The following is a 26,783-nucleotide window of genomic DNA, read 5'->3' as shown; positions in this document are numbered from 1 at the left end:
CAGGATAATCGATGACTGCCTGACAGGGAGCACAACAGAGAACCCCTGAGGGAGTAGAAGAGTGGGATAAAAAACCCCAAATTCTCATAAAAAGACCAGACTTAATGGTCTGACTGAGACTAGAGGAATCCCGGCGGTCATGGCCCCAAACCTTCTGTTGGCCCAGGACAGGAACCATTCCCGAAGACAACTCATCAGACATGGAAGGGACTGGACAATGGGTTGGAGAGAGATGCTGACGAAGAGTGAGCTACTTGTATCAGATGGACACTTGAGACTGTGTTGGCATCTCCTGTCTGGAGGGGATATAGGAGGGTAGAGAGGGTTAGAAACTGGCAAAATCGTCACAAAAGGAGAGACTGGAAGGAGGGAGCGGGCTGACTCATTAGGGGGAGAGTAAGTGGGAGTATGGAGTAAGGTGTATATAAGCTTATATGTGAGAGACTGATTTGATTTGTAAACTTTCACTTAAAGCACACTAAAAATTATTAAAAAAAAAAAAAACCAAGGTGAGCAGGATACAAGCCAGGGCTAAAAAGGGAAAGTGCAGAAAGATGGGGCAGGAGCTGCAGTGATCCTGCTGACCACAGAGAAAGGAGGGAGCCAAGAACTGGGGAAAGGTCTGCTCGCCAGCAGCAAACCCCGACCATTTGTCCGGGAAACACTCATTGAATAGTAAAACAGAGTAGCAACTAGAGGGCCCCCACCCAGCTAGCCTCCAGGCACACCTCCCACCCCACATTTAATCAGAGTGGGCCCCAGTTGCCTGGGGAAGCCAGAAAGGAGAGCCCTCTCCCTGCCTCCCCAGACCAGCAACTAGTGGGGTGTGCCCAAGCCTGCTGTTCAGAGACTGATGCGAGCGCTCCTGCAGCCTGTGACTGGCAAGAACATGCCTGCAGTCCATGACTGGCAAGAGTACACCTGCAGACCGGCGACTGGTGGGAGCTTGCCCACTTCCTGGCAACCAGCATGGGAGTGTGCCTGCCCTGGTAATTAGCAGGAATGCGCCCACTTCTCCACAAGTGGAGGGAGCCATCTGCAATCTCCAACCAGCAGTAGAGAGCCTGCTGTCCAGCTACTGGCGGTAGCACCCCTGCATCAGCAGAGATCCCCCGAAGCCCACACAGTAATGGAAACACACCCAGCCCCATTGCCAAGCAACCAACAGGTGTGCCCCACAACCTAGCCCAGCGACTAGCAGACACACCCCTGTGCACTTGTCCAGTGACCACCCAGCTTGGCTAGACAGGCACAATCCATCACCAGTGACCACCAGGTGCATCCTGACAGACTCCAATGACAGGCAGGCACTCCCTGTGTTAACACCCAGCAACCACCTGGCTGCAACATCACCCATCCTACGTCCAGCCAGTTTCCATAGGCCAACCCCACATGCACTGAGACCCCTTGATCTCCACCACCTCCTGAGACACCAATTCATGCCCACATAAAGGGCCTACCCTGTCCATTTGTGTAACATTGCTAAACTGTGGCTATGAAGACAACCTGTCCTGCTCTCCAGCAGATGCATTAACTGCTAGCACCAACCCAGAAGGACCCCACAGTTCCACAAGGGCTGTGGAGGGACCCAGACCACCCAACCCTTGTCACCACAAAACAAAAAACCATGACAAAGCAAACAAATATACAATCAATAAATGAATGAAGTAATACCTCAATGCCTCAGAGACAGCAGACAATATCAAATCATATAAAGATACAGGACAAGATGACTAAAGCACGTAACCAAAATAAAGGAACAGAAAATTTTCCTGATGAAGAAATGGCAATAGAACTACCTGATAAGGAATTCAAAAAGACTTACACATAGGCTTCTCAGGAAAACACAGACAAAACTCTAGAAGAATTCAGGAAAACAATATAAGTACAAAATAAACAGACAATTAGAAACCACACAAAAACGGCAACTAGAAATCCAGAAGTTAACAGTAAAGTATCACAAATAGATAACTCAATGCCAGGACTCAATGGAAGAAAGGATCAACAAGATAGAGGATGAATTCCTTGATACTAATTTATTTGAGGGACGATCAGAAAAAAGAATAAAGAAAAATGAAACCCTAAGAGTTATGTGGGACACTATCAAGAGGAACAGTCTATACATGATCGGAATTTCAGAACAGGAGGAGACAAGAAAAAATGCATAGAGAATTTTTAAAGAATTGCTGTCAGAAAGCTTCCCTGTTGTGAAAGATGAGATTCCCATCCAAGAAGCTCAATGAATTCCATACAGGATAGGAAGTCACCAAGACATATCATAATCAAGCTTTCTGAAACCAAAGACACAGAAAGAATTCTGAGAGCATCTCATGGAAAACAAAATACAACATGCAAAGGGACACCAATCAGACTAACTCTGACTCTCCAACAGAAGCCATGCAGGCAAAGAGGCAATGGGATGACATATATAAAACCCTGAAAGAAAAGAATTGTCAACTAAGAATCTTATATCCAGCAAAACTGTCTCTCAAATATGATGGTGATGTTATGACATTCCCAGATAAACAAAAATTAAAGGAATTTTAAAAAATTATGAAACCTTACAAAAAATATTAAAAGGAGTCATGCAGACAGAGAACCAACTACATCAGATAACAACCTGAGACCAAGACACACAACATCACTCAGACACCAACCCAGACAAAGAACTCTCAAAATTAAAATAAAGCTACAAAGCTGGAAACAGGGAACCAGAGATGTCAATCTGAAATCGATTACAACTTCAAAACAAAAATATAGTTATAGAACTTGCATATGGAGAGGAAGTCAAGATATTAAAAAATAATAATAATAAGACTGTTTTAAACATAGGATGATAAAGGTGAATCTCACAGTAACCACAGAGAAAATTAACAAACCTACCCACCAAAAGGAAACCTTGGTGCCATAGTGGTTAAATGCTATGGCTGCTAACCAAGAAGTCAGCGGTTCAAATCCACCAGGCACTCCTTGGAAACTCTATAGGGCAGTTCTGCCCTGTTCTATAGGCTTGCTATGAGTCGGAATTGACTCGATGGCAATGGGTTTGAGTTTTTGGGGTTTTTTATACACCAAAATAAAGAAGCAAATCAAAAAGACCCAGTAAACACAAAATCAACAAAAACAAGGGAAATGAAAAGACAATCCATAAACAAAAAGAACTCAACACAGAAAATAAAGTGGAACAAAGAAACCTTCAACAACACACAAAAACATAACAAAATGACAAGAGTAAATTCATATCTATCAATAATCAAAATGAATGTAAATGGTTTACATGCACCAGTCAAGAGACAGAGAGTGGCAGAATAGATTTTTTTTTAATGGCTCATCAATATGTTGCATAGAAGAGACACATCTTAGTCACAAAGACATAAATAAGTTAAAAGTCAAAGGATGGAAAAAGTACATATCAAGCAAATAGTAACGAAAAGAGAGCAGAAACGACAATATTAATCTCCAATAAACTAGACTTTAAATCAAACTCCATCATAAGAGACAAGGAAGGACATTATAAAATGATTAAGGAATCAATCCACCAAGGGAACATACCATAATAAATATTTATGCACCCAGTGACAGAACTCCAAAATACATAAAGCAAACCCTAACAGAGTTGAAGAGAAATAGACAGTTCTAAAATAATAGCAGTCTGTCAGTTTGTCATAATGTGGTGGCTTGCATGTTGTTATGGTGCTGGAAATTATGCCACTGGTATTTCAAACACCATCAAGGGCCACCCGTGGTGGACAGGTTTCGGCAGAGTTTCCAGACAAAGACAGACTAGGAAGAAGGACCTGGTGGTCTGCTACTGAAAAATCGGCTAATGAAAACCTTACGAATAGCAGCGGAACGTTGTCTGATATAGTGTCAGAAGATGAGCCCCTCAGGTTGGAAATCACTCAAAACACAACTGAGGAAGCACTGCCTCCTCAAAGTAGAGTCCACCTTAATGACATGAATGGAGTAAAGCTTTTGGGACCTGCATTTGCTGACGTGGCATGACTCAAAATGAGAAGAAACCGCTGGAAACATCCATTAATAATTGGAACATGGGCTATATAAAGTATGACTCTAGGAAAATTGGAAGTTGTCAAAAATGAAGTGGGAAGCATAAAGATCAATAACCTAGGCATCAGTGAGCTGAAGTGGACTGGTACTGGCCATTTTAAATCAGACAATCATATGGTCTACTACGTCAGGAATGGCAAATTGAAGAGGAATGGCATCACGTTCATCGTCAAAAAGAACATTTCCAGATCTATCCTGAAGTACAATGCTGTTAGTGATAGGATAATATCCACACCCCTACCAGAAAGACCAGTTAATACGACTATTCGAATTTACACACCAACCACTAAGGCCAAAGATGAAGAAATTGAAATTTTTTACCAACTTCTGCAGTATGAAATTGATCAAACGTGCCATCAAAATGCATTGATAGTTACTGGTAATTGGAATGCGAAAGTTGGAAGCAATGAAGAAGGCTCTATAGTTGGAAAATAATGGCCTTTGTGATAGAAACCACACCATAGATCGAATGATAGAATTTTGCAAGACCGGCAACTTCTTCTCTGCAGATCCCTTTTTTCAACAACATAAATGATGACTGTATACATGGACCTCGCCAGAGGGAATGCGCATGAATCAAACTATGTTGTGTAAAGAGACGATGGAGAAGCTCAATATCATCAGTCAGAACGAGGCCAGAGGCCAACTGCAGAACAGACCATCAATTGCTCATATGCAAGTTCAACTTGAAGCTAAAAAAAATTAAAACAGGTTCACGAGAGCCAAAATACGACCTTGAGTATATCCCACCTGAATTTAGGGACCATCTCAAGAATAGATTTGACACGTGAACAGTTTTACTTGATAATTCTTCTTTTGTTTTAGCTACTCTACATTCGATAGCAAGTTTCAGAGTCTTCTGACATCCATTTTGGTCTTTTCTGTCTTTTTAATGACCTTTTGCTTTCTTCACATATGATGTCCTCCCACAACTCGTCTGGTCTTCAGTCATTAGTAATCTATTCTTGATTCAGTAACTGTACTTCTAGGAATCTGTCCCACAGAAACACAAAGGTAAGCAAAGTTCGGTGTACACGGATGCTCACTGCATCATGTTTATTTTAGCAGAAGGCTAGAGACACTCCAAAGTTCATCAATGGGGGAATGTTTAGATAAGTTATAGTACACCCATCCATACAGTGGAATCCCATACAGCTATCAAAAAGATGAAATCGGACTCACTTGTCCTACCATACACTGCAGTCTGGAAGGTAGATAAATACAGAGACTCTGGGAGGCAATTCAGCAATATCTATTATAGTGTAAAATGTTTACATAAATGTCCTCAAGAGAGGGGCGAGATAAGTAACCTATGGAGCACGAAGCATGCCACATACATAAAGAGCTCTAAGACTTAGTGTTGAATGAAAAGAACAAGTGGCAAAATGTCCATCTATGGAAGCTCAAAGAGAATGTTCCAGAAGGACATATAACAAGTTGATGGCTCTAGAGACCCCTCAGAAAACCGGTTTGGTGGGGATGGCAACAAAAGTGAAACTAATCTTCTTTGATCTAATGATGTTTCATTTTGTGCAAAAAAAAAGTTCCCATTGTTGTTTTTTCAACTCAAATTTAGTTTTCCAAAACTTATAATTTGAGGAAAAAAGAAAGATAAGATCTGAAAGTTGTATTGCTTAAAAATATGTATATAGTCAGTGGGCAGACCTGAATTACTGTATCTATTTTCAGTTGTATAGAGACAGAGAATGAAAGAATGAGCAAGACGGAAGAGAGTCTGTGTACCACTGAACATTGCCCACATATAAGGACACATAAGAAACCACTGAAGGCAGGAATGGCACTGGGACACTGGCTTAAGACAGAGGTTCACATTCTTTGAAAACCATTTTGCACTGTTTGCATTTTTTGCCAAGTGCGTAATAAATTTTTAAAGTTGGAGGAAGCACAAAAATATTTCTCCACCTCACAGGAATGCTGTGCTCCGCAAACCTTTGACGTAGGAAGATGATGTTTATTGTCATTGTTTTTGTTGCTGCTGCTGCTGCTGTTAGAGGCTGTCAAGTCAGCCCCCAACTCATGGCAGCCCCATGCACAATGGAACAAAATGCTGCCCAGTCCTGTGCCATCACCATAATGGGCTATGGATTCAGACCATTGGAATCTATAGGGTTTTCACTGGCTGATTTTCAAAAGTCGATCATCATGCCTTTCTTCCTAGTGCATCTTAGTCTAGCTGTGCTAAAACCTGTTCAGCATCATAGCCGCACACAAGCCTCTACTGATGGGCAGGTGGTGGGTACATGTGAGGTGCACCAGCCAGGAATGGAACCCAGCTCTCCCACATGAAAAGTGATATTTCTAGCACTGAACCACTACTGACCATTCCTGTGAGATAAGGAACACTACCTCCAAAATACCTGTCCAGTCCAGTGCCCCCTCTCCAACCCCCAGCCCAGAATCTGCTTCCTGGACCCTGAATATCTAGATCACTACCCCGCCCCCTCCCCCCGTTTACCCCCAGAGAGGCCTTTTAAGACCCAGATCTGACCTGTACCTCCCCTACTCAAACACCTTCCATGGCTCCCAATTACCTTCCTTTGAAAGCCATTGAGGTACCCTGTTCGGTTCTCCCATCAAGATGGAACTAGCCATCTAGATATAAGGGGCACCATTAGCTGACAGCCTTTAGCCACAGGGTCTTCAGGCTCTGCGTTGGCATTCAAGCCTGGCTTCCCTTTCTCTCTACCTAGCCTTGCCCATGTAGAACTAGGATGGGCCTGGGCACAGAGCTGTGGAAGGAGAGGCAATGTGAAAATGTTTGCTGAATGCCTTAGTTATCTAGTGCTCCTATAACACAGATAATGCAAGTGGATGGTTTTAACAAAAAGAAATTCATTCCCTCACAGTCTAGGAGGCTAGAAGTCTAAACTCAGGATGCAAGCTCCAGGGGAAGACTTTTTCACTCGGTTCTGGGGGAAGGTCCTTGTCATCAATCTTCCCCCTGGCCAAGGAGCTTCTCAGCACAGGGGCCCCAGGTCCAAAGGATGCACTATTCTGGCCCTTGTTTCTTGGTGGTATGAGGTCCCTGTCTCTCTGCTCACTTTTCTCTTAAATATCTCAAAAGAGATTGCCTTAAAACACAACTTAATCTTGTAGATTGAGTCCTGCCTCATTAACATAACTGCCACTAATCCCACCTCATTAACATCGTAGAGGTAGGATTTATAACACAAAGGAAAATCACATCAGATGGCAAAATGGTAGACAATCACACAATACTGGGAATCATAGCCTAGCCAAGTTGACACACATTTTTGGCAGACACAATTCAATCCATAACACTGAACAAAGAGATGGATGACTTTTACCCCCTAAAGATCTCTAGTGGATCCTTGGGATGGGCTATGTGGTGGAAATCAAGGGGAAGGATGAGCAAGCAGTAAGGGGAGTGAAGATCTTTGAAAAATATGCAATTTCAGGAAGAAAAGCAAGGGATGGGAGGGGAAATTTATTTACTGGGTGACATCTGCTCTACATACATTGTCACAACTTCTCTAAGCAGCCCTGTGGGGTGAAGATTGCCCCCATTCATAGAAGAGAAGGTAATATTCAGAAAAGGGAAGTGATTTCATTCAAGTCATACAGCAAGTTCTGATGCACCAAGTATCAACAGTTAGACCTTTCTAACTGCAACACTTCCCTCCTGATCAGGCTGGGTACCAGGCCTTGCCTCTGGCCTCTGCTCCTATTCCCACTAAGCAATAATGGGAAATTGACAGAAAGATCTTCCCACGTCCCCCACCTGGGGCAGAGCCAAGGAAAGGAGCTTCAGAGGATAAGCCAAGAGAGCCTGTACTCACCATTCAATTTCCTCTAGCCTGCGGTCTCTCAGGAGCTCTTGCACCTCCTGCCGGCAGCGCTCCTGGTATTCTGGGTGCTTGGCAAGGTTGTACAGGACCCAGGAGAGGCCGCTGGCTGTGGTATCATGGCCTGAGGGCAGCCAGGCAAACTTGGGTCACTGGGCTGCTTCAGCACCAGAAGATAGACAGCTCCCTTGCATTGAAGTCCTCAAGCAGGATGGGGGAGGGTGGGGCTGGATGGGACAGTCCAGGGTTCACCCGCCAAGTCCTTGGGAAGAAGAGACCTCTGCCCCAGTGCAAGCCCATGCGGGGACCCTCACCCTCAAACATAAAGGTGTCAGCTTCAGCTCGGATGTCCTCATCTGACAACTCCTTCCCATCTTCATCCTGGAGAGAAGGCAAGACCAACACCATCCCTGAATCACACCAGCTCTGAAGGCTCCAGTACTCATCATCCACACAGCATCTCTCCCTCACCATCCACACAGCCTCTGTGCCAGCTCAGACTTCCTTCTTATCTCCCTGCCTCTCCATACAAAATTCCATTGAATGATCCCTAACACACATCTCTAAACCATTCCTTCCCTCTCCCCAAACACTTTCCATGGCTTCCCAGTGCCTTCAGGATCAAACTCAAGCTCTTCAACATTTGAAATTGAGGTCCTGCCCATCTCTCTAACCCAGGTAGCAGAGAAGCCTACCTTGGCCAGCAGCAGCACATCAATAAAGTCCAAAGTCTTTGCCTTGATTCTGGCCTTGAGGAAGTAATCAACACCCTGAGTGGTGAGGGTATGGCGCCGCTTCCGGATCACAGCATCTGTGAACTCATGCACCAGGTCACAGGCCCTGCGGAAGCGCCGCCCATTGGGAGTGAGGTGGTACAGGAAGTCAATGTGCAAGAAGACCTGAAGGTGCCGTTTTACCACGAGGGCACTGAGCTCTAAGATGGCAGCAATATACTCGCTGGGGTGTCTGAAAGGCCAGGACAGAGACAGGTTGGATGTTCTTTAACACACATGAAAGCCTGGGAACACCTCCCACCCTGAACCAGAGGGCCATGCACTATCTAGGAAAGGGTACCCCCTACGTTTGCATGTCTCCCAGTATCCCCATCACTGAGAGCTGCCTTCAGGCATCAGGGAACTAGACAGAGGTTGGGCACATGCTCATCTCTCTCTCCTACCCAACATCTGGTCCTACCCATTCTTCATTGGTTTCTCTCAAATCTCCTCAGCCTCTACACCCAACTCAGACCTCCTCCATCTAATATCAATGTGATAGTCAGTCCTCCACAGCATCGGATTTCTAAAGCTCAGCTCTGGCCACACCCCTCACTGGCTCAAACACCTTCCATGGCACCCTGGAAAATCTTGGAATAAATGTCACGTACCCCGCTGCCCCCTTTGCCTGGCTTTTGAAGCCCCTTAAAATCTAGTCCCTGCCTACCTCTTTGACTTCATATCCAAGGCTCACCTTGGATATGTAAAGTCAAGAATGCTAGGATGAGCAGACTGTTATATACAGTCTGCTCATCCTAGCATTCTTGACTTTACTCAAACATTTCCATCTACCTGGAAGGACCTCTGTCTCTCTCTACCATTCCTTGTCCTTCAGTGCCCAACTCTGGCCCATCTCTACCAGGCAGGCTCTTCTGGTTGCCCTGGTCAGCCCTCCTTCCCCCATCTTGGGTCAGTGGTCTAAGTTCTCACATCCAGGCTTAGAACTCACTCCTGGCAGTGGCTGTCAAAGCTGAAGACGCATTTCTGCAGACTGTCCAGGGTCATAAGGCAGATGTGCTCAAACATGTCCAGGCGGTTGCTGCCCTGTGAGGCCAGGCGCTGCCACTTGGCCTGGTAAAAACAGAGGAAGGAGCTGAGGCTGGGCTCTTTCTCTCCTGAGACCCTCCCTAGGCCCAACCACCAGGATGAATGCAATCCAGAACCCAGCTTCCTGGTCCTCCACCCAAGGCATCCATCCCAGGAGCAGATCAGGACTGAGTGGGGTTGGAAACTGTCATTATTAAAATGTAGAGACCCCACACGATGAATCAGGAGACCTGGATTCTGATTCCAACTCGATCCCATATGTTCTGTGTGCCCTAGGTCGACTCCTTGCCCTCTCCTGGATCACAATTGTTCAATGTTCACTCACAGTTAAAATGACCTTCTTTGGCATCAGATAAAGCAGGTAGAAATCCCAGCTCCACCCCTTACTAGCTCACTTGCTAGCTGGGTCAACCTGGGCAAGCTCTGAGACGCCTTCGAGCCTGTTTTATCACCTGTAATGTGGCAATTCACAATCATCTCCGCCTCACGGAGCTGTGAAGTTTAACTTACACAATGTGTCATGGAATTAGCACATCATTTCTTGTTTTTTTCAGGAGTGAAGGAATATATTAAAACATTTCGTTAGTGTATTTGCAATTTCAGAGATCCCAAAAATAATTTCATGTAAAAAAGAAATAAGCATTAACTATTCCATTAAAATGGAGTAAAACCTTGCAAAATCCTGCCCTTCCATAATGCAAAGTTGAATAAAAACACAGTTGGGGAATGGGCTTTCCTACTCCAAGACAGGCCCACACCAGTCATTTCATTATGCTGACAATAAAGGAACCTGCATTTTACACAGCAGGGACCCCACTAATGGCATTACACACTGTTTCAATTTTCTTAATGTTTTGATGAGCAATATTACCTCTCTTCAATGGCTAACATTAATAATATTAATAAAATTATATTATCAATGATTAAACTTAAATATACCTTATTTGATTATGAAATGATCATATATGGCATTGATAATTTAAAAATACATTTTTTTGTCTGTATGGCTATGCTTTCATTATTGTACTTTAGATGAAGGTTTACAGAGCTAGCTTCTCATTAAACGATTGGTACACATATTATTTTGTGACATTGGTTACCAACCCCATGATAAGTCAACACTCTCCCTTCTCGACCTTGGGTTCCTGATTACCAGCTTTCCTGTCCCTTTCTGCCTTCTAGTCCTTGCCCCTGGGCTGGTGCACCCCTTTAGTCTCGTTTTGTTCTATGGGCCTATCTAATCTTTGGATGAAGGGTGAACCTCGGGAGTGACTTCATTATTGAGCTAAAAGGGTGTCCCAGGGGCCATACTCTCTGGGTTTTTCCAGTCTCTGTCAGGCCAGTAAGTCTGGTCTTTTTTTTTTGTGAGTTATAATTTTGTTCTACATTTTTCTCCAGCTCTGTCTGGGACCCTCTATTGTGATCCCTGTCAGAGCAGTCAGTGGTGGTAGCTGAGCACCATCTAGTTGTTGTGGACTCAGTCTGGTGGAGGCTGTGGTAGTTGTGGTCCATTAGTCTTTTGGACTAATCTTTCCCTTGTGTCTTTGGTTTTCTTCATTCTCCCTTGCTCCCATAGGGATGAGACCAGTGGAGTATCTTAGATGGCCACTTACAAGCTTTTAAGATCCCAGACACTACTCACCAAAGTAGAATGTAGAACATTTTCCTTATAAACTCTGTTATGCCAATTGAGCTAGATGTTCCCTGAGACCGTGGTCCCCACAGCCCTCAGACCAGATATTCAGTCGTTCAGGGAGTTTGGATATGTCTATGAGCTTCCATGACCTTGTCTTGGACAAGTTGGCACATTGTTTCTGGCATATAGTGAGTGCTCAATAAATTATAGCCATCATCATCATCTTCATCAATATCTTAATGGTATATGATTGCAATAATGTCCCCAATTAGTCACCCTTCTGTATGCCCTCACCCTTTGCAATAAGATTTTGCACCTCCTTCCATTAGGAGGTAGAGCTGATTCCCCTCTTCACCCCTTGAATTTGAGCTGGCCTTTTGGACTTGCTTTGGCCAATGTCGTTGTTTTTGTTCTTGTTCTTAATTGAGTTAACTTCAATTCATGGAGGCCTTTTGTACAACAGAATGAAGCACCTTGGTCCTGCATTATCCTCACAATGGCCAGCATGTTCAAGTCCATTATTGTGGCTATTGTGCCAATCCATCTCACTGAGGGTCTCCCTTGCCCTCATTGGCCCTCTGCTTCACCAAACATGATGTCTTCCTCCAGTGATTGATCTCTCCTGATGATATCTCCAAAGGAATGTTCTGTTGTAATTCTTAAGGTTTTCATTGACTAATTTTCAGAAGGAGTTTACCAGGTCTTTCCTCCTAGTTTCTTAGTCTGGAAGCGACATTAAAACCTGTCTACCATGGGTGACCCTGCTGGTGTTTAAAATACTGGTAGCATAAATTCCAGCATCACAGCAACACAAAAGCCACCAGAGTACGACAAACTGACAGGTGGGTGGCGGGCTTTGCCTGATATAATTGTCAAAATAATGGTGTATTAGTTCTGAACCTAGACTTCAAGAGCAGCTGCATGTCTCTGCTCACTCCCTTGGAATACAACCTCTATCATGTGAACGAGCCTGGGCCAGCCTACTGGAGGATGAGGGACAGATGAAGTAGGCCAGTTGTCAGAGTTGAGGCCATCCTGGATCAGCCTATAGCCAGCCATGCTTAAACATGTGAGAGAGCCCAGGTGGATTAATAGAACTGCCTACTTGCTTCACACCTGACCACAGACATGTGAATAGTCCATCCATCCAAAGCCATCCAAGACCACTGACTCACAGACTCGTGAGCAATAGCAAATGCTAATTTTTTCCAGCCAGTGAGGTTTGAATGGGTCTGTTATGCGGAAATAGATGCTATGCAGGCTTCATCTTTATCATCAACTGTCTCAAGCTTGAAGTCCCTGGGTGGTACAAACAGCTAATACATTCAGCTACTAACTGAAGGTTTGAGTCCACCCAGAGGTGCCTTGGAAGAAAGGCCTGGCAGTCTTGAAAAAAATCAGCCATCAAAAGCCCTCTGGAGCACAGTTCCGCTTTGACATACATGTGGTCAACATGAGCCAGGGGCAACTCAACAGTAACTGGTGGTCTTCTGTGAGGGATACTGAAAAGGAATGCCACTACTTCTCTGTCAGTTTGTCATACTGTGATGGCTTCTGGGCTGCTGTGATACTGGAAGCTTAAGAGATTTGACACATTGAACACTAATGACCAAAGACCAGATAAGTTATTCGATGACATCATGCATGAAAACAGCAAAAGGTCATTAAAAAGACAAGAAAGAAAAGACGAAAATCGATGACAAAAGAGAATCTGAAGCTGGCTCTTGAATGCAGAGTAACTAAAATGAACAGAAGAAATGAGGTAAAAGCTGAGCAGAAGACTCCAAAGGGCAGCTCGAGAAGACAAAGTATTATAATGAAATATGCAAAGACCTGGAGTTAGAAAACCAAAAGGGGAAAACTCACTCAGTATTTCTCAAGCTGAATGAATCGAAGAAAAAATTCAAGCCTCGAAGTGCAAAATTAAAGGATTCTGTGGGGAAAAAATTGAATGATGCAGAAAGCATCAAATGAAGATAGAAAGAACGCAAAGACTCACTGCACCAAAAAGAACTGGCTGATGTTTAACCATTTCAGCAGGTAGCATATGATCAAGAACCAATGGTACTGAAGGAGAAAGTCCAAACTGCACTTCAAGAATTGATGGAATACCAATTTTGCGATGTTTCAACAAACAGATGCAATGCTAGAAGTGCTCACTGGTGTATGCCAAGAAATTTGGAAAACAGCTACCTGACAAACTGACTGAAAGAGATCCGTTCCAAAGAAAGGTGATCCAGTAGAATGAGGAAATTATCAAACAATGTCATTAATATGAAAATTTTGCTGAAGATAATTCCAAAATGGCTGCTGCAGTACATCGACAGGGAAGTGCCAGAAATTCAAACTGGATCAAGAAGAAGATGTGGAATGAGGGACATCACTGCTGATATCAGATGAATGTTAGCTGAAAGCAGAGAATTCCAGAAAGATGTTTACCTGTGTTTCATTGACAATGCAAAGGTGTTCAACTGTGTGGATCATAACAAATTATGGATAACATTGAGAATTTCAGAACACTTAATTGTGCTCATGAGGAACTGCCAAGAGGCAGTCGTTCAGACAGAACAAGGGTATACTGCATGGTTTAAAATCATAAAAGGTGTGTGTCAGGGTTGTATTCTTTCATCACATAGTGCAATGAATTGTTTTTGTGTGGCCCTTCTTGCCGTGGCCTTGTAACTCCCACCCAAGTGATTGAGTGGAACTGTGCAGACAGGGTAATTGTGGCTCATCAAGGGGATTGGTCAGTTTTGCCATCTTGCTGGGCTTTAAGTGACCCTCCCCAGAGGTGGGAAGGAGAGGATCCCACCACCACCAAGGAAGTTGAGCCAAGAGCATAGCATGTCGTTTGAACCTGGAATTTCTGTGCTGAGAAGCTCCTGGAACCAGGAAACAAAGAGAAAGAGCTGTAACTCTGTCATGGATTGAATTGTGTCCCCCCAAAATATGTGTCAACTTGGTTAGGCCATGATTCCCAGTATTGTGTGATTGTCCTCTATTTTGTGATTGTTGTAATTTGCCTGTGTTATAAATTCTAATCTCTGCCTGTGGTTAATGAGGCAAGATTAGATTATGTCAAAGAGGTTTAGGGTAGGATGTAACACCCTTACCCAGGTCACATCCCTGATCCAATGTAAAGGGAGTTTCCCTAGGTTGTGGCCTGCACCACCTTTTATCTCTCAGGAGATAATAGGAATGGGAAGTAAGCAGAGACTTGTGAGTTTCATCCACCAAGTAAGCAGTGCTGGTAACAGAGCGTGTCCTTTGGACCTAAGGTTCCTGTGCAGAGAAGCTCTTAATCCAGGGGAATATTGATGACATGGATCTTCCTCCAGAGCAGACATAGAAACCCTTCCCCTAGAGCTGACACCCTGAATTTGGACTTGTAGCCTACTAGACAGTGAGAGAATACACTAAAGCCATCCACTTGTGGTATTTCTGTTATAGCAGCACTAGATGACTAAGACAAACACTGAAGGTGGCAAGAAGCTGTGGCAGAGAAACAGCAGCAAGAGACCTGACAGAAGACGGTGTAGTGGGCTTCCGGGCCCACAGAGGGAGAAAGCTGAGTGCCTTTGGACAGGAGACTTGCTGGGGGAGTAGGGTACCTCCAAGCACTTGGTGGAGCTGACCCATGGAGCCAGAGCGGAGCGCCTTTGGGTTGAGGCTTACTGGTGGTGTGGGGTGCCTTCGGGCACTTACTGGCAGAGCTAAAAGGACTTTGTAACACTTGCCTAAGCAGGGTAGAAGCCAAGGGGCCAGAGAGAGGCGTGCCACGGAGCTGGGAAGAGGCTGTTCTGATGGAAGAACTGAGCATTCCTGAACCTGAATTGTAACATGTTACTTCCCTGCTGTTGTTGTTGTTAGGTACCGTCGAGTCAGTTCCAACTCATAGTGACCTTATGTACAACAGAACTTAACATTGCCCGGTCCTGCACCATCCTCACAGTCATTGCTATGCTTGAGCCCATTGTAGCAGCCACTGTGTCAATCCATCTCATTGAGGGTCTTCCTCTTTTTCACTGACCCTCTACTTTACCAAGTGTGACATCCTTGTCCAGGGACTGATCCCTCCTGATAACATGTCTCAAGTATGTGAGACAAAGTCCCATCATCCTTTCCATAATTCAAAGACATCAATTCTTCTTTGGTCTTCCTTATTCATTGTTCAGCTTTCGCATGCATACGAGGCCATTGAAAACTCCATGGCTTGGGTCAGGAGCACCTTAGTCCTTGAAGTGACATCTTAACTTTTTAACACTTTAAAGAGGTCTTTTGTATTATTACTTCACTAATAAACCCTATAATCGTGAGTATTGTCTGTGAGTTCTGTATGGCCATTGCAGTGAATCATCAAATCCAGCAGAGAAGGAGAAAGTGCCGTGGGAGGGATGGTTGGTGTCAGGACTGGTAAAGATGGCAGAGAGAGGAGGTATGCCTGACCTCCACCTCATAGGAATCAGCTTTGCACTGTTGATCTTGATTCTATTTCCTTCTTGTGAAGTTAGAAGTCAGACTCTGCCCCCACACTGTTTTTACAATCATACTTATTCAATCTGTATGTTAACCAAATAATCAGAGAAGCTGGACTAGATGAAGAAGAATGCAGCATCAGAACTGGAAGAAGACTCACTAACAAGCCGTAGTAAGTAGATGACACAAGTTTACTTGCTGGAAGTAAAGAGGACTTACTGATGAAGGTCAAAGACTATAGCCTTCAGTATGGATTGCACCTCAACATAAAGAAAACAAAAATCCTCACAACTGGGCCAATAAGCAACATCATGATAAATGAAAAAAAGTACGAAATTGCCAAGGATTTCATTTTACTTGGATCCAAAATCAATCCCCATGGAAGCGCAGTCAAGAAATCATATGATGCATTGCATTGGGCAAATCTGCTGCAAACGACCCCTTTAAAGTGTTAAAAAGCAAAGATGTCACTTGAGGACAAAGGTGCACATGACCCAAGCCATGGTATTTTCAATCACCTCATATGCATTGGGAAAGCAGGACAATGAATAAGGAAGACCAAAGAAGAATTGATGCATTTGAATTATGACGTTGGCAAAGAATATTGAATATTCCATAGACTGCCAAAAGAACAAACAAATCTGTCTTGGAAGTACAGCCAGAATGCCCCTTAGAAGGGAGGATGGCAAGACTTTGTCTCACGTATTTTGGACATGTTATCAAGAGAAACCAGTCCCTGGAGAAGGACATCATGCCTGGTAAAGTAGAAGGTCAGTGAAAAAAGGGAAGAACCTCAGCGAGATGGATTGACACAGGTCCTACAACAATGGGCTCAAGCATTAGCAAAGACTGTGAAGATGGCGCAGGACCCAGCAGTGTTTCATTCTGTTGTACACATGATTGCTATGAGTCACAACTGACTCAATAGCACCTAACAACAACAGCGAGGACTTACTAAAGCTTCTGGATGGTGCAAATGGTTTGCTCTCAGGTACTAACCAAAAGGTTGGGGGTTCAAATTCACCCAGCACCACGGAAAAAGAAAGACCTGGTGATCTACTGCTGTAGGATTATAGCCATTGAAATCCCAATGGAGCTCAGTTCTACTCTGAAACACATGGGTCTCCATGAGTCGGAATTGACTTGACAGCAACAAGTTTGGCTTTCTGTTGTTGTTTGTTTGTTTGGAGCACCTACTGTGTTCCAGAGATGTGATTCCATTATGTCATCTTGAACTTCTTTCAAAATGGGGATTATTATTCCCACTTTACAGATGAAGAAACTGAGGCTCAGAAAGGAAGAGCAATGGCCCCAAAGCCACACAGCAGATCCAGGACTGCAGATCAGATCTGTTTGTGGCCCCTCCCCTCAAGGATCCATCAGGGACTCTGGGCTGAGGGTGCTCACATGCATGATGTTCGCGCTCTCATTGAAGATCTTCACGTAGGGCTTCAGGATTTCAAAGTGGAAGGCAGGTGTCAGCATGCGGCGGTGGCGGCTCCACTTGTCACCGTCACTCAGCAGGAGCCCATCCCCTAGTAGAGGCAGCCATGGGCAGTGCACAAGGGCAGCGCCTTCCTCTGGGCCCCAAGATCGTCCCCAACCCCCTTCACCCACAGTTACTCACCCAGCCAGGGCTTCAGGAAGCTGTAGAAAAACATGTCCTTGGGAGCGACGGTGGCTGACATGAGAGGCGGACAATGAGGGCCCATGGAGAGGGGGAGGGGAGGGCTTTGGGTTTGGGTGTGGGCTCCCAGCCAGGGGTCTGCCCTTCCTCCAGCCAAGCCCAGGATAGCAGGAATGGGTACAAGGGCAGAGGAGTCAGGGAGGACGAGGAGGCAAAGGGAGACCAGACCAGGCTCCAGTAGCAGGAGTAGAGCAACATCAAAGCCCACAGAGATACAACCCACCATGCTAGACATACCCTGTGATGGATTGAGCTGTGCCCCCAAAAGTATGTGTTGTAAACCCTAACCTCTATGCCTGTGATTACAATTCCATTTGGGAGTGGGTTGTCTGTTATATTAATAAGACAGAAATTAGTGTAGGTGTATCTTGAGTCAATCTCTTTCTAGATACAAAAGAGATTAAACTCAAGCTAGAAGCAGAAATGGGGAAAGAAAGGTGCCAAGCCATGTGAAGATCGCCCAGGAACAGAAGCTCAGAAGAGACAAGGACCTTTCTCCAGACCTGAGAGAGAGAGAAAGCCTTTCCCTAGATTGGCACCCTGAATTCAGACTTCTAGCCTCCTAAATTGTGAGGAAATAAATTTCTGTTTGTTAAAGCCACTCACTTGTGGTATTTCTGTTATAGCAGCAGTCAAGAAATCAAATGACAATGCATAAGGAAGACCAGAGAATTGACGCCTTTAAATTATGGTGTTGGTGAAGAATATTGAATATTGGACTCCCAGAAGAATGAACAAGTCTGTCTTGGAAGAATTACAGCCAGAATGCTCCTGAGAAGCATGGTTGGCGAGACTTCATCTCACATACTTTGGACATGTTATCAGGAGGGACCAGTCCCTGGAGAAGAGCACCAAGCTTGGCAAAGTAGAGGGTTAGTGAAAAAGAGGAAGGCCCTCAATGAGAAGATTGACACAGTGGCCTAATGATGGGCTCAAGCACAGCAACAATTGTGAGGGTGGTGCAGGACCAGGCAGTCTTTCATTCTGTTGCACTTAGGGTCACTAAGAGTTAGAACCAACTCAACGGCACCTGACAACAACAACAGATAACTAAGACACACCCTAACATGGAATAACATGCCCCAGCATGTCCCCTCTACCATCCAACATTTCTGAAACACCAAGCACAGCCCAATATCCTACAAAGTACATTACATGGACAAGCCTCCTCTGACATCTCCTGACACATACCTGAGACAGCTGACATGACACCAACATGTGATAACATGCCCTAACATAGCCTCACAAATATGACATTCCCTAACATGTCCATAACATGATACAACATGCTATAACACGGACCAGAGACATCTGACATGACCTCAACATGCCCTATACACAAGCCCTGGACAAGATTTCAATATCGTCCTATTAACATGCCAGATAGGAGCCCCTGGGTGGTGCAAATGGTTAAGCACTCAAATGCTAACCTAGAGGTTGGCAGTTCGAACTCACCCAGAGGTGCCTCAAAAGAAAGTTCTGGCAATCTACTTCTGAAGGATCAGAACTTGGAAAACCCTGTGGAGCAGTTCTACTCAGCACACATGGAGTCGCCATGAGTCAGCAACGGTTTGTTTTTGTTTTAGTGTTCCAGACGTGGTCCATACACGACTCACACTTTCTTAGAATCCTGCCCCTGCCACCAGACCTGGGGTGACATAGTCAGAGTCTTAAAGAGACAGAAGGATGCCAAAACCCCCTCCCATGCTGAGTTCCAGCACCAGGAAAAGCTGCCACTGCTCCCTCAAGCCACCAGAGTAACCTGGCCTGCCCAAGGGTGGGAAGGGCAAGGAGCAGGGGCAGGGGAGAGGCTGGGGACAGGGGCCTCCTAGAAGAGATACCTGGGGCCTGGAGCAGGGGTACAATAAACTTAGGGTGGACGAGCCGCAGGATGGGGTAGAAGGGCCCAACCCACCAAAGGTGGATGTCACGGAAGAAGTGGCCCAGGTCCTCCAACAGTCGCAAGCCCTCCTCATTGCTCTGGACCTGGGGATAGCAAGGCTGATGCCAGGCCTGGTGGAGGGCTCCGTTGCTGCCATCCCCACCTCAACCCCCTGCCCCTTTCTGCCTGATTTGTCGGTTTATGCCTCTCCCCACCTCGCTGGGTCAGCCTCTCTCTGTGGGTTTGTATGTCTGTATAGGTCTCTGTCCACACGCACCTGCCTGTCTCCTCACTTTCTTAACCTCTCTCTCTCTCTCTCTGTTTCATTCTCTAATCTCTCTTTCCTCTCTCTGACTCTATTTCTACCTCTGAGTGTGTTTCTTTTACTCCCCCTGTCCTTATCTTTCTCTGCCTCTATCTCTCTGTACCTCTCCATGTCTCTCTCTGTATCTCTCTATCTCTGCTATCTCTAGCTCCATCTCTAAGTGTTTCTTTACTCTGATTCTATTTCTGCCTCTCTGCGTCTCTATCTCTCTCTCTCTCTTTTTCTCTTTCCCTGTGTTTCTCTCTCTCTCTGTCTCTATCTTTCACTCTTTCTCTCTGTCTCTCTCTCTCTGTCTGTCTCTCTCTGTTTCTCTTTATGTTTCTCTCCATCTCTCTCTCCTCTAACTCTATCTCTGAATATGTTTCTTTTACTCCTTCTTTACTGTCTCTCTCTGTCTCCCCCCCCTCTCTCTCTCTTTCTCTCTCCTTGCCTCTCTCTGTCCATCTCTCTGACTCTTTATGTTTCTCGCACCACCGTCTCTCCATCTCTCCCTGTCTCTCCCTCCCTCCCCACACCTTACACTTCACCTTCCCCATTTCAAGTGAATTCACAGACAATTTCACCCACCTAATTTCCTTCTTCGCCCTCCAACCCCAATACAGCCTCTTGCCACTATCTCCTGCTAGAAGCCTCCCCAGCTTTGCAGAAAATAACTTTTCTTGGCCCACCATACCCTCCAGAGACAAGGATGCTCCCCCACCCATTTCCTCCAATATTTTTTCTCTTCACCATGAGCTGAAACCATTAACAAAGACAAGACCACCATTGAAGCAAGTGTAAACACAACCCCTTTCCCCAACCTGGCTGCACCAGCCCAGCCCAGGCCAGGACCTCATCCCAGAATCCCAGTGCCCCATTGCTGGCATACAGGAAGACCCCAGGTTGGAATTCCCAGAAGGACACACAGCCCAGCCCAGTGGCACATCACCTGCCACCTGCGCCAAGGCCAGGAGCTGTTGGGGGAGACCAAGGGAGGCCCCAGAGAATACTGAGAATGAAGTGGAGGAAAATGGGTATAGAAGCCACTCAGGAGGGGAGGGGACAGGCAGAAAGAGGAGAGCAAGAAGGGAGAGGGTGAAGGATCGAGGGACCCTGACTTAGTTTGGATTCTTCAGAAGCAGAATCTGAGTTGAGGGTGCTTGGGCACATGGTTTATTGAAGGAGAGCTCTTAGAAGGAGCTGGAGAAAGTTAGGGAAGCAAGATGGGATGCAGGAAGACGAAGCCAGGCAGATATGGGCTCAGCCGGAACCCAGCCTCAGCCTGACCCCACGGGGAGCTCTGGTGCATGAATAGCACCCCAAATTGCACCTCTCTGAAGCAAGAGAAGGCCCCTGGGTGGCACAAATGGTTTGTGCTCAACTACTAACCTAAAGGCTGGCAGTAGGAACTCACCCAGCAGTGCTGTGGAAGAAAGCCCTGACTATCTGCTTCCGCAAAGATTACAGCCAAAAAAAAAAAAAAATTCTATGGAGTAGTTCTACTCTGAAACACATGGGGTCTCCCCAAAACAGAATTGACTTCAAGGCAACTGATTTTGGGAGACTTAGTTTCCTAAGGTCCCTGGGTGGCTCAAACGGTTTGCACTCATCTACTAACTTAAAGGTTGGTGATTCAAACCTACCCAATGGTGCCTCAGAAGAAAGGCCTGGTGATCTGCTTCTGTAAAGATAGTAGCCAAGAAAACGGTACGGAACACAGTTCTACTCTGACACACACGGCGTGCCCATGAGTCAGAATCGACTCAATGGCAGCGAGTTTAGCTTGGGTTTATTTGAAGCAAGGGAACGGGGAGTTTCTATCCCCATATCAGTCATTTATTGGGTGCAGCACCCCACCCTCTCCTGAGAGCAAGGGACCCAACCTTCTAGAAATCTCTGAGCAAGACACCTCCCACACCCAAGGGCAAGTCTCTGAATATGGGGACAGCAGTGAGCTATTGGGGGCAACGCTCACGGCCCCTGGCACCTGGGTGCAGCAGCGTGTAGAGGTCTGGGCAGGACACCAACACACTCCATCAGAGACACCTGGACAGAAATGGAGAGGTAGAAAGAGAGACAAAAACCAAAAAACAATATCACCGTCCTGTCAATTCTGACTCATGACGACCCCATGTGTGTCAGAATAGAACTGTGCTCCATAGGGTACTCTTGGCTATAATCTTTATTGAAGCAGGTTGCCAGGCCTTTCTTCTGCAGCACTGCTGGGTGGGTTCAAACTGCCAACCTTCATGTGAGCAGCCAATTGCACACTGGTCACACCACCCAGGGACTCCTAAAAAGACACAGAGAGAGAAATGGAGGAAGGAAACACAAGTGAGAGAGATAGAATCAGAGAGACAAAAGATACAGAGATAGTCATAGAAAGAAGGACAAAGACACAGGTGACCACACACACCCAGACACTGTCCTCTTGGTGCCTAGGACTCCCCTTTCCTGGTCGCCCCCCTCCCGCATTTGTCCATACACCTCACTTGCTCCTCCTCAGCCGGACGTCAAAATGTTGGAGTTCCTGGTTCAGCCCTGCACCCTCCTCTTTCTCTGGGCTTTTATCCCCCCAGAGCCCAGCTTCAGTCCCCATCTCTGCTCTGATACCCCCCATTCCCCCAGCCTTTCTGCTGGGCCCCACAGGGGTCCACCCCTCCTGGGCAGCTCCCCCTGATGTCCCAGCCCCTCAGATTCAGTGTGGGTCCAACAGAGCTCGGCCTTGGTCCCCCAAAAAATGCTTACCTCCACAGGCTAGAGACCCACGGGCCAGTACCCATCTCTTCTCCCAGCTCCGCAGCCAGTCAGCCCCTCTCTGCCCTCCTCCCTACAAAGTGTCCCTCACATCTGCCCAGGAGCATCACAGGCCTCTCCTCCCTGGCCTGGGGTGTGGCCATAGCCTCCTCCCTGGAATCCTCCCTCCGTGCACTTCACACATGCAGGTCTGACAGCAACCCTCGCCTGCTCACACACCCTCCATGGCCTCCCATCGTCCTCAGAGTCAAGTTCCAGCCCCCAGCCCAGCCTCAATGCCCTGCTGGCTCTGCCCCCCTCTCCACCTTTCTCTCCCTCTCTCCTGATCCCTCCAGCTGCACTGAATGCCTTCTAGATGCTCACAGCCAGGTGCTTGTTCACTCTCCTTGAGCCTCTGGTGGTACTGTTCCTCCAGAGGGAACACCCTCTCTCTTCTTGGCTTAAAAATCTCCATTCCTCTTTCCAGCAGCCTCTCCTTCAGGAAGTCCTCCTGCTTACCCCAAAGGCAGACACCTCACCTCCCCTCTGGACTGCTCAGCCTCGTCTCTCCCTCTGGCGCGGCCCTGACAACACAGGTTTGGGGTATCTCCATCTCGTTTTGTGTCTCCAAGATTGGGGGTTCCTCCAGGGCAGGGCTGGGGCTGAGGCCTTCCCAGATGGAGCCCCATGTCCAGAACACCAGAGTGGGCATGGCAAATAGATGAAAGAAAGACAAGGATGGCTAAGGGCACCCAAGACAGGAGGGGTCCTGGGTCCTGCAGGGGCCACACTAAAGCTAGGCCAGGAGGGAGCTCGGCACCCTCATCTGCAGCCACGACACCCACCACCACGTGCTCTGGGTGGTACCTGTGATGTTGATGACTGACCACATGGTGTCAGAGTGGCAGAGGACAGTGAAGGGGAACATGAGGCCTAATCACAATCTAAAGCCCTGGGGGTAGGTGGCCACCAGCTGAGCCTGGTCCACCAAGCCCTGCTCCGTGGGTGTGATCTGCAAGCAAGGTGGGTGGTCACCTCACAGAGGAGCAACAGGAGCCCGCTCCAGGCCCAGAGGACCTGAGGATCCCCATTTGGAAAGGCCAGGTGAGAAGCGGCCAAGACCAGAGGCAGAAGGGCCACAGGGAGAGAGGGGGAGACCGAGCAGATGCATCTGGAAGCCAGGGAAGAGGAGGCTCCAGGAAGGACGGGGCAGCCAGCTGGGTGGGGGATGAGATGAGGGAGGTCCTGGTCGTCCTTGTGTCATTTCGTGGGTCATCACAGCATAACAGGGTAGGGATCGAACTAGGGCGGTAGACAAGTGATTGGAGAAATTGAGGCAACAAGAGTAGACAAAGCTTAGTCCACATGGAGATGGCAGAGCGGGTTGACAGGAGGGTTGGATGAGGAGGCACACTAGAGGTGGGTGGGTGGATTTACATGTCACCTGTCTATCCTTCTTGGTGGCCTCCTCCAGCATCGTTGTGGAGAAGGCTCAGAGCACGTGAAAGATTGGGCTCATCCAAGGCGAAGGTTTTCCAAAGGCCATGAAGGACAATTCAAAGGGCAACTGATGGCCTAGGGGGTCTAAGCCAGATGTATGCAAGGAAACAGGGTCAAGCAGGAACTGTTGGGCTGTGATGGAGAGGGGATTAGAAGCCCTGAGGGGTCTAAGATTGGAGGAGTTGAACAAGAAAGACAGAAGGAAAGGAGCTGTGATCAGAGTATGCAATGCTGGAATCAATGGCATTGGAGATGGTGCCCTTACGGGCGATGTGATTGTAGTAACAGGGAGTCAACATGGCTTGGAGGAAGGGACCCTGGGAATAAGGTCAGGATGGTGGGTGCAGAGCCCCCTCTCAGGAAGTTTGACCATTAGGGCAGAGGCCAGACCGATCCCTTCTCGAAAGGGAAAGGGAAGTGGCCAATGGTTGGGAAATGGGGCTCATCGGCACATCCTTGGGGTGGAGGGCAGGGTAAGAAGAAGAGGTCCCCCAGAAAGGAGAAGGATGGGGAGACTGCTTGCACCTCCCCTCTAGCCCAGCTGTGCCCCTGTGGGTGGGGGAAGAGGGTGGACACTGGCCTGAGGCCAACAGAGGTGGGCCAGGTGGGAAGGGACCCTGGACAGTACCCCTAATGAGGTCACCTGATCCGGGTGAGACTGTGGAACAGTCAGAGGGTCCATCGCTGTCCACCTTGCCCTGGGAGCCCCCCCCCAGAAGACACAGATGCACTAATGAGGAGAACACAGGCAGGAAGTTGATTCAAAGCAAGTCTGACAAGGGAGGGGAAGGATAAGAGAAAGGGCTCAGGCCGGAGGTGACGGGGAGGACTGAGAGGAGAGGAGTAGATCTGGAGGATGAGGGAGGAAAGAGGGGCTCCCCTTGATGCTCCCCACTGCTCTGCTGTCCTAGATCCCACCCAGCCCCTAACCCCAGCCCCTTGAACCGTATTCCTGTTGCTCCACTAAGTCTTGCCCTGGTCCTTATACCCCAGATTCATCCTGCCACTCCACTCACCAGGCCCAGGTGACCCCAAAACCAGTTTCGCTTTGGGGGCTGTGGGAAACATCGCAGGCGGCAGCAGTTGTCGTAGAAGGCATAGATCCAGGCCAGGAAGCGGGCCAGGAGCCAGCAGGCCACAGCCAGCAGCAGGAGCAGCCATGGGGAGGTTGCCCCAGGCCAGAGTCCCAGCCACGACAGGTTGAGCAGAGACATCCTGCAGGCCAAGAAGGGGTCCTGAAGGGGAACTCAGAGCCAGATGAGGGATGGGCACAGAGTAGAAGAAGGGGCCAAGAGTGTGGGCTCCAGGAACGGGGAGGCGGAAAAGATGGATAAACATGGAGGAGGGGCAGGGAAGGCCTGGGAAAGAAGTGAGGAGACAGAGAGGGAGAGAGAGGTGACTGGAGTCCAGGAAGTCCCAGCTGCAGCGAGCAGCCAGCAGCAGAGTGCCAGGATCTCCAGTTACCCAGTAACCACCCATCCCCAAGACCAGCTCATTCCCTGGAGCCTCCACAGTCACAGGTAGTGCCCCCTCTCACCCCGGGCCAGGATTCTCCCAGCCCTGCCACCCTCAGCCTGGTACCTGCTCTCAAAGTGGCTTGTCTCCTTACAAACTCTTCTCCCCTCTCTCCTGGGGCTGCTTTGACCCTGGGCCAACCCTGAGCTGGAGGAGGCTATGGGAGGCTCTTCTGGGCCAGCCAATCCCCACAGGCCTGGCTGCCTCCTCCCTGCTGGCAGCCAGCCCAAGACCTGTGGGCGGACAAGGGCTTTCAGGGAGAGAAGCCAGTCAGGGCCACATATGTGAGAACTGGGACCTCAAGATCCAGAACCCCCTGCTCAAACCAGGGGCAAAGGTTAGTCTGACTCCAGGTTTACAGCCACCCTGGACCTTTCGAGCCAAGGGAGCAGCAGGTAAATGCTTGAACTTGAAGGTTCAGGGGCCAGTAAGCAAGACCAAGCCAAGTCTTTCCCCCAAAACATCTTCCAGGCCCCTCTCCACATATGAGCCATGAGAATTGTGCACCCACTTCTTGGAGAAGGAATCTGAGGCTGGAAGACAGGAAGATGCTGGCCCAGGCCACCCAGCCCGGCAGAAACCCAGTCCTGACTCCTGCCAGCCCAGGAGGCAGCAGAAACAAAGACTTCAGACTTGCAGGGGATTATGGGGATCAGATTCTGGGAGAAAGGGCCCAGGGGGGACAGAACACCTGGAGGCTGTGCAGAGGAGGATGGCGAGGAGGACAGAGGGGCAGTAGGATGAGCCCAAGAGGGATCGTGCATGGACAAGTGTGCAGGGGGAAAGACAGAGTGGGGGTACCTTGGCCGAGTCTTCCTTCTGCCCATCCTTGCTTTGATTGCGCTGCTCATTCTCTGAGACTCCATCTTCCCACCTGGGAGATGAGGAAATTAGATGAGGACCTTATAAGGGGGGCAGATCTTATTCAGATCCAGAAGTGTGCTGAGGGTGGTCTCAGCCCCTCTGAAGTCTCCCCACGGTCAGACTCTAGAATGAGGGCGAGTTTGAAAATGAGGTGGCTGAATGAGAGAATTGGAGCCAATGTTCCTCCTGTCACAGAATGTTAGGGAGACCTCCAAACCTCCCCCATCCCGGATTCCTTCCAGCCCTACTTGCTCTGGCTCCAGCTGACTGAACCTAGAGCCCTCAGCAAGTTGGAGTGCACCACCCTGAGTCACCTCCTTCTCTGCTGGGATGGATCTACCTGTCGCCAAGTGCCTCCAGGGAAGAGCCAGGGGCAAGGCCAGTGGTTCTTAAACCAGGGCAGTAGATGAGAGGCAGCAGGAATGGCCTGACTCATCTGGGGAGAAGCAGGATCAAAGAAGAGGA

General features: G+C 47.6%; 1 protein-coding gene across 3 annotated transcripts in view; it reads right to left on the bottom strand.

The window, feature by feature from the left end:
• LOC100659544 (cytochrome P450 4F3-like) overlaps nucleotides 1-25,666 on the bottom strand; it is a 32,006-nt gene extending 6,340 nt beyond the window's left edge. The window contains exons 1-9 of one of the 3 annotated variants that reach the window (XM_064280895.1): nucleotides 25,521-25,666; nucleotides 24,956-25,154; nucleotides 19,359-19,503; nucleotides 17,458-17,511; nucleotides 17,238-17,365; nucleotides 9,621-9,742; nucleotides 8,594-8,738; nucleotides 8,213-8,279; nucleotides 7,893-8,022 (exon numbers count right to left, since the gene is read on the bottom strand). In XM_064280895.1, coding sequence (XP_064136965.1) covers nucleotides 7,893-8,022; nucleotides 8,213-8,279; nucleotides 8,594-8,738; nucleotides 9,621-9,742; nucleotides 17,238-17,365; nucleotides 17,458-17,511; nucleotides 19,359-19,503; nucleotides 24,956-25,153 — 989 coding nt within the window. In that variant the 5' untranslated portion in view covers nucleotide 25,154; nucleotides 25,521-25,666. Of the gene's footprint in view, nucleotides 1-7,892; nucleotides 8,023-8,212; nucleotides 8,280-8,593; nucleotides 8,865-9,620; nucleotides 9,743-17,237; nucleotides 17,366-17,457; nucleotides 17,512-19,358; nucleotides 19,504-24,955; nucleotides 25,155-25,520 lie in introns of all 3 variants that reach the window. The other 2 variants (XM_064280894.1, XM_023552280.2) reach the window with 2 other exon arrangements.
• Between the last annotated feature and the right edge of the window lie 1,117 nt (nucleotides 25,667-26,783).

Source organism: Loxodonta africana, chromosome 3 (genome assembly GCF_030014295.1).
Source record: "Loxodonta africana isolate mLoxAfr1 chromosome 3, mLoxAfr1.hap2, whole genome shotgun sequence".
NCBI classification, from domain to species: domain Eukaryota; kingdom Metazoa; phylum Chordata; class Mammalia; order Proboscidea; family Elephantidae; genus Loxodonta; species Loxodonta africana.
Note: the sequence above shows the minus strand (reverse complement) of the source record. Positions and strands in the feature narration are given on the sequence as shown.